Below are 7,592 nucleotides of genomic sequence, written 5' to 3'. Positions count from 1 at the left end.
AAAATGTAATCGATTATCCAAACTCTTTGTTTGATAAATAATCGGTTACTGTTTTGCAGTAATCGGTTACACTATGTTAAAATTGTTAGGTAACTTTTTACTCAGTTAGGTAACCCCTAAAAAGTTACCTAGGTCTATTAACATGTCACTCCGGTCAACTAACCTGTTACTTAACATTTCGAAAATTGTTTAACTTTGTCTAAGAGTTTTCAATTTTATTTCAGAATAGTTTTTTACTTTCATTTGAGCATTGTTTACTAATCATATTAGAGTGTAAAAGATAGAAGTATATATTGAAGACTTAGACTATATTTGAAGCTTGATCTTCTTTTGTCTTCAACATCTTCTTCCTTTTTTCTTCTTTTTGTGATCATTGTATCTTCATCAAAATTGTGTCATAGTCAGGAGCAAAAAAAATTTCATAGAAACAACTAAACACATAAGTAGATTGCCACTCCATATGGAAAAGGATTACTCGAAGCTCATTCAAGTGCTCCATGTTTCATCTTCTTCTCAAATAGCTTAATTACATTTTCACCAAATTATTGGCCCCTTTGCTATTTCAGAGGTTGTGTCTCAAGCTAGGTATGTTCAACATTCACTTCCCTATGGGGCCATTAGTTATCAAAGATGATGAAGAAAGGAAGAGTTGCTTGTGATATAAGCAACACTAATTCTGCCCAAACTTCAGTTACTTAAGTTACCTAAGTTAATTATGATGAATATGTTACTAAGAGTGGAAGTTGTTAGAAGTAGTTTAAAATAGAAATGGCTACTTTATAATTGTACAAGTAATTAGTTAGTTAACTAATTTTCCATATATGGAGGTTTGATTCATGTAATTGTTCAAGTTAAATGAGAATCATTTTCCTCAATTCATTCACTAAAATACTATCTTTTCTCATCCTCATATCATCTTCTTCTCTAAACTTCTCATTCACCACAAGGTGAGTTTCATTTTTTCTTCTCTTTCTTTTGTGCAACAAGGTGAAAATGGAGGTATGCAAATTTCACATCCAATCTTAAGCTTTGATATCATGAGTATATTCACCATTATATATTCATGCTCCCACTAATGGTAAATTATATTAGTTTAACCATACAAAACTTCAAGTTCACAAAAAGGAACGATTATAACATCATGTATCAACAACATTTTTCAATTCAATCTTTACAAGTGATCATCAATTCAATGGAAATCAAATGGTTACCTACACTGTTGTTTGTAAAAGAATCTGTCAGAAAAAATCTTAGTTAGCAAATTCTTTAGCCTTCTTGAGCCAGGACCAGGTTTGAGCACACCGTAGTTCTCATTTCTCAAACTAGAACATGCACTGTTCTTTCCACCCTTTGAGCACCATCCCCCAAAAGAAAATTGCCCATGGTATCTCTTCAAAAGTTCACTATCAATTTTATCAAGTACATGATCATTTTTCTTGAATTTTCTCGCAAATGGACGGCTACTCAGAACCATTTTCCTATAATCTTTAAGACCTAGTGACCGTGGGTGTTGTTTAGGAGGATTATCCCATGTGATGTAGTGAAGGTCATGGTTTGCAGTGGTGTTCTTGTAGTCTTCAGAGTTGCATATAACTGTTTGGAAATATCCTTCTGGGGATGATACAAAGTTAGTGTAGTAGAGAAGGAGGGTCCTTGGCAAATTTTCCCATCCCTTAATGCAATAGTCAGCAAAAGATCTTGATAATATTGTCCAAGCTGAACCTGAATTTTGTTGGGGATTCAGAATAAGATCATGTTAGATGATGCACAAGTGTGACCAATTTGAATTTGTTGATTATTTCATGCACTTTTTTTTTTGGAATCAGACTCATCTCTAGTACGGGAAAAGAGAGTACTATGAAATAATAAAGAAAACAAAATATATAAAAATACTTATACCCTTATTTATAGTGAAAAGTCATTTTTACTCTCAAAACTAAAAGAAAACATGAAAAAACATATTTCCTTTCAAGTAATGAAGAGAGAAATCTGACTTTTTTTTTATACAGATGTCATGTGAGTTTTATATAATGCATGTTATTAAAGATTAAAAACAAAATGAATTTTATCACTAATTATAAATTGCATTGACTCAAAACTCCTAATTTCATGTACCAAAAAGAACTCCTTATTTCTTTCCAAAGTAATGTATTGAGTTAAATTAATACTACACTAACTGGTCATTGAGTTGAACATATCAAGCTAATGGTGGTGGTGGAAATACTATATCATTGATAAATTATGATGTAGCAATTAATAAAAACTTGTTTAAAATATTGTGGACAACGAGACTTAAAGGATTTGAATCCTCTAAATTGAATATCACACTGTAAAGTGCGAACGTCATTTAACAAAACAATATATTTAATTGTTTCTAGGAAATTTTCCATTTTCCTTTAAAATTCAACAATATTAAAAGATTCCTGGTTGCCGTTTCTTTTCTCTTTTGAAAGAAGTTGCTAGCAAAATGTATCAAGTCCCTACCCCCACTATCTTAATGTATGTTCGAAAATGATTTTTGGTAGAGGATAGAATCAATTATTTTCTTATTTTTGGGTATGCGATTATCTCTCTTAACAAATGTCGTTCATTTGAATCAAATTAATAACAGATCTAATAAGGTCTTATATTACTACTAATAGATCAAACTATTCTTCCCTTTGAAGTTGATTAATAGTCTTTATTGTTGAAAAGATATGACAGAAAAAGGGGAAAGAGGCTGTTACATGGGGAATGCGGATTCTCTCTGCTAACTCTATGACATTAATTAAATAATTGGATGACAGAAATTTAAATAAAAAAATAAATCAATGTTAAATAAAATATTATTGGAGCTGGAGAGAATTCGATCATGTTAACAAAGACATAGATGCATTGCTAAACTCCACAGCTAACTCCTTAAAAGTCCTAGCATATCCACAACTTTACTTATCTCTCTTTTTTCTTCTTATCTACACATTTTACTCGTCTCTCTCCCTTGAAGGGCATGGTTTACAGTATAATAACTAACATGTAGTAATTTTTAGATCGTTGGAGTAGTCATATGTTTTTAACTTTTTTTAGTTTTTATATACTCAATGTATATTACTTTGGTCACGCAAGATTTACAGTTAGGGATAACCTTTCTTGTGTTTTTCTTCCAATTTTTACTATTACTAATAATTAATTATTATTGATGATTATAATTTATTACAACTCCCCATAAAATAAGAATAACATTTATTTTTTTCTCACAATCACAACACTATTCTTATTCTTATTTGGGTCCCACAACCTACCCTAAACTTATATATTTTACAATAAAAGCAAAATATTAAGAATAATTACTTATTTATTAATTTGTTATAAATATTAGAAATCAATTATAAAAAAATATACAATTTTATTGTTGACATACATGTAATCGATAGAATTTTCGTTCAAGGAAAACAAATTGGGGTTCTTCGATTTTTTTTTTTTAATTTTCGTTTCTGCAAAATTTAATTTTTTGTAATGATTCTAGATGTTTTGATGTTTTTGGATATATTTGTGCTTGTATTTATTCATAGATTATGTATTTTCATTGCCCTTATCTCCTAACAATGAATGTTCTTATTTAAGAACAAAATGAAAGAATAAAAACAGCACAGTGGAGAACAAAATAAGAAAGTTCTTATTCTATTAAGAACAACCTTAAGAACAACAAGTGTGGATGTTCTAAGTTTGTTTGGTGTTTTAGTCCAAATTTCTTAGTTGAATAACATGAATGTTAACCAGTGGTATATACCAACAAGTAAAAACAAAAGTAAATAATTTGTTAAAAAAAATAAATTGTATTATATTATTAATCATTCATATTTTATGGATTTAATATTTATTTATCAACAATATCATATATTTATATTTTCAACAAATTATCTATTATTAATATGTTAAACATTATTGACTATTAAACAAAGTATTAATAATGAGTGGCTAATAACAAGATAGGATACTCACCATGTAAAAACTTTACCTCCAACATACATAAATATTAAATTTATTTTAACTATTATTAAATCTTAATTAAAGTAACACATGAATACATGTGGAAAATAAATATGTTTTAAATTGATAGAATAAATATAAGGTATCAGAGAGGCTAACCGACCATTATTAAATATGACATTGATGTATCTTACGGGACAACTCATGAAACTACTCAGATCTCAGAGCATCACATGGTCTGGATACACTCTTATTGTTTATTAAGGAAAACAGTTTTTTTCCATTAGGAAGTATATATCTTGATCATTAAAAAGGTTAGTATAAAGAATGTTTTAATAAAAAATAATATATATATATATATATATATATATATGAATATCACTGATTAAAATATTAAAAATATGTTTACAAGTTAAATTTTAGATAGAAAATAAAAAGAAAGGTTTTTAGTATCCCATAACAGAATTTCATGACTTTCAAAATTTTATCTTCCCACTAATGCCAAAATACCTTTAGATTATGTTTGAGAGCCGGGATTTTGAAGAAGGTAAGTAATTACTTTAAAAAATATCTCTCTTATTTAGAAGTTGAGTGAAAGAGAAGGAAAATATGTAAAGGTTTTGTGAAGGTAATAAATATACTTACTAAAATTTTATAATTACATTTTTATTCATTTGCCATTGTTAATTAGATTTTTATAAGAGGGTTAGACAATATTCTTACATTTTTAATCATTCTCCATTCCATACAAGAAAGAGATTTAACTTAATTTACCTTCCTTTTCTTTTTCCCTTCCTCTGTCTCCTTCTATTTCCCTGACTTTGAGTTGATGTTTCTAAATTGTAATGGGTATAATGAAGGTAATAAAAACATACAGTTGTACACACACAACAACGTAGTCCTAATAAGCAAAGATTGTGAGAATAAAAACCTGTGTATAGTTTAAAAGATGTTGGCAGGCTCCTCTGCTTAATGATCCACCAAATATCTGATTTATTTAGGCTATAAAGGCCAGGGTCTATAATCATTGGCTTCCCTCTCTTATTCCTAAAATGGAAATTAAGAATTTTCATAATTTTGGGAAAAGCATAATTCAGAAAACAGAAATAATCTTATAAGCGAAGAATATCACTTACAGCTTCCAACCCAAGCGACTGCTATGCTGTATAAAATTGATATCCCTTGGTATCTCAGAAAAGGCTTGGATCAGATCTGAAAGGTTGAAATAGGATCATGCTTATATGAGTTTATCATCAACATATATAATCACCACTGGTAAAAGATTACTTCACAATGATATTAGTTTAATTTTGATGCATAGTCAATATAAAACTTCTCTCTTAAATCAATCATATATCATACTCTTATATTCTCAAAGTTAAAGACTTCTAATAAGCAAAAGATCTTTCTTCAATCAATGATGACCAAAATTCACTTGTCTCAATTATAAAATCTCTCACAAAATATGTTATATACACATAAAGAGCAAATTTGATAATCTCAGTCATTAACTTGGTGACCAGATCATGTGACATGGTCATAATATTGCAGTATGATATTAAATCATAATGTTGCAGTTAAATCAATCTGTAATGCAATTACATTTGGGTCACATCAAACCACATTTGGGTTGCATCTCGCTATATTGAACCGCATCAAATTCAAAAGTATTTGTTTAATCAAAAAATAATTTACACCACAAAGGCTACAATCCATATCGCAACGACCATAGTCACACTAAACACGTGAGTGCAATCGTAACAACAATTTAAAACACAGTATAATCCAATTATAATAACATATATGGAATTAAGGCCACTCACCATACCATCTTGTGTAACTAAGGGATAATCTGATGCACTGAGATTAATAAACCAATCCCAATGGCAGATCCTGAGAAGCATTGACATAGCATGGAGAGTGGTAGCAAGCATTGTTGGTCCTCTATATGTAACCAAATTAGGCTTCCCTACAATCCAAACATTTCCAACTTTACCAAATACTGGGTCATTAGCAACATATTCTGCCACATCTCTATGCTCTTCCTCTGGTGCCCCATAATCCATATGAATCAAATAATAATTCCCAGGATGGTACAACACCCTCAGCAACCTTTTCAGCTTCACAGAATCACCAGTGGATGCAGAGATCAAGTAAGCAAAGGTAACTGGGTATGCCTTGGTTGTTTTGGAGGAGATGTTGAAGTAGTTTATTGCAGGGTTGAAGGTAGAAATTGGTGTGGTTAGTTTGGTGGAGATAAAAAGAAGATAGAACAATATTGAAGTTACAATGAAGGAAAACATGAAAATTTTGATACCCATTTCAAATAAAATTGAAATGAAAACAAAGATATTATATAAATATTGTGGGTGAGAATGGATGTTGTGAGAAGGAGATGAGTAATTAAGGGAAGGAGGTGGTTCAAATGTTAATGTTGAGAGTTTGGTTAAGGTGTGAAGATATAATAATTGTGGGTGAAAATATAGGAATGGAATAGTGTGCTTTACATATTCGGGTTCCTTCCTTTGAACTCAAGGCCTCCATTTGTTATAAAATTGTCGGTTGAGACAGGTGTGGTAGATTTCATACACAGCGACTCAGTAGTTAATGTGTCAAAAAGGGGACTTCATATGTGGAAACTTTGTACCACTTTATCTATAAAGTAAATATTTATGTAACTCAATGTTTCTATTTTTCTTGAGCAATAAAAAATAAGAGATATATAAAGCGGTACAAAATTTGAGACAGAAGATGTGATTGCATAAAAAAATAAATACACTTATACATGAAAAAATATAAATATTTTTTATATTGTGGTTATATTTCATACTTTATCATAATTAGACTCTCTTAAATATAAGCAGTATAAATGAGTAATTAATAATTTATTATGTATAGAAAACTTAATATTAATAATATATATAGATATTCATGATCTTTTTGCTTTAATCCATATAAATTAAATACTTGATTGTGGCAGCAATAAATTTGTTTATTTAATTTTAGTTTTGTGTCTCACACATGTTTTTTTAATTGAGTTTCTATAATGTATTGATTTTTGAATTTGATCCATATAAATATACTAATATTTTGGATTTAATTTCATAATCTATTTGAGTTTTGAATTTGGTCTCTTTCACATTAGCACTGTAATGGACAAAAATAACAAATCCATTAGAGTGTGTTTGCCTTAGTCATTTTCTATTTTCATTTTCAATGAAATTAGAAAAGTAGTGTGAAAATATATTTGTCTTTTTATTTTCATTTCATATTTCAGAAAACATGAATTTCATTTCTTGTTGAAATAGTTCATCAATGAATATAATAATATATGATTTTAGTATAAAAATTGATGTCACTTGAAGTTACTGCTGAAAGTACAAAGTGTCAAAGATTGCACTAGCAATGTTTTGCCGATTTTTTGATGAAGACATGGAGTTAGTAAAAGCTTGAAGATGACTCAACAATCAATATGCCTAGATCTCAATGGTCATATCTAGACTAGGTTATATCAATAGAGTTATATTTCTAAGTAGTCTGGGGTGTGTGCCTTAGTTAGTGAGTGTGGGTTAGGTAAACCTATATGCAAGTCTCACAAGCCATTAATATTGACATATCATATTCAT

The 7,592-nt window shown here is 29.3% G+C and overlaps 1 protein-coding gene across 1 annotated transcript; it reads right to left on the bottom strand.

Moving 5' to 3' along the window:
• Window positions 1-1,022: 1,022 nt before the first annotated feature.
• On the bottom strand, window positions 1,023-6,495 carry LOC109338120 (beta-glucuronosyltransferase GlcAT14A-like). Its single transcript, XM_019575263.1, has 4 exons — window positions 5,795-6,495; window positions 5,103-5,178; window positions 4,898-5,013; window positions 1,023-1,722 (listed from the first exon to the last, which is right to left on the bottom strand). The coding sequence occupies exons 1-4, from the start codon at window positions 6,285-6,287 to the stop codon at window positions 1,208-1,210; spliced, it is 1,200 nt and encodes a 399-aa protein (XP_019430808.1). The 5' UTR covers window positions 6,288-6,495; the 3' UTR covers window positions 1,023-1,207.
• Window positions 6,496-7,592: the final 1,097 nt, after the last annotated feature.

This window comes from Lupinus angustifolius, unplaced genomic scaffold, assembly GCF_001865875.1.
Source record: "Lupinus angustifolius cultivar Tanjil unplaced genomic scaffold, LupAngTanjil_v1.0 Scaffold_18_9, whole genome shotgun sequence".
Classification (NCBI taxonomy): domain Eukaryota; kingdom Viridiplantae; phylum Streptophyta; class Magnoliopsida; order Fabales; family Fabaceae; genus Lupinus; species Lupinus angustifolius.
Note: the sequence above shows the minus strand (reverse complement) of the source record. Positions and strands in the feature narration are given on the sequence as shown.

Bases quoted from the DNA above. Each gene is read 5' to 3' on its own strand.
- LOC109338120 (XM_019575263.1), bottom strand. From the start codon at position 6,287: ATGGGTATCAAAATTTTCATGTTTTCCTTCATTGTAACTTCAATATTG. The intron at 5,014-5,102 runs GTAAGTGATATT...TTTCCATTTTAG, and splicing joins AGTCGCTTGGGTTGGAAGCT to GAATAAGAGAGGGAAGCCAA. The intron at 1,723-4,897 runs GTTTTTATTCTC...AACAAAATTCAG, and splicing joins ATCTTTTAAACTATACACAG to GTTCAGCTTGGACAATATTA.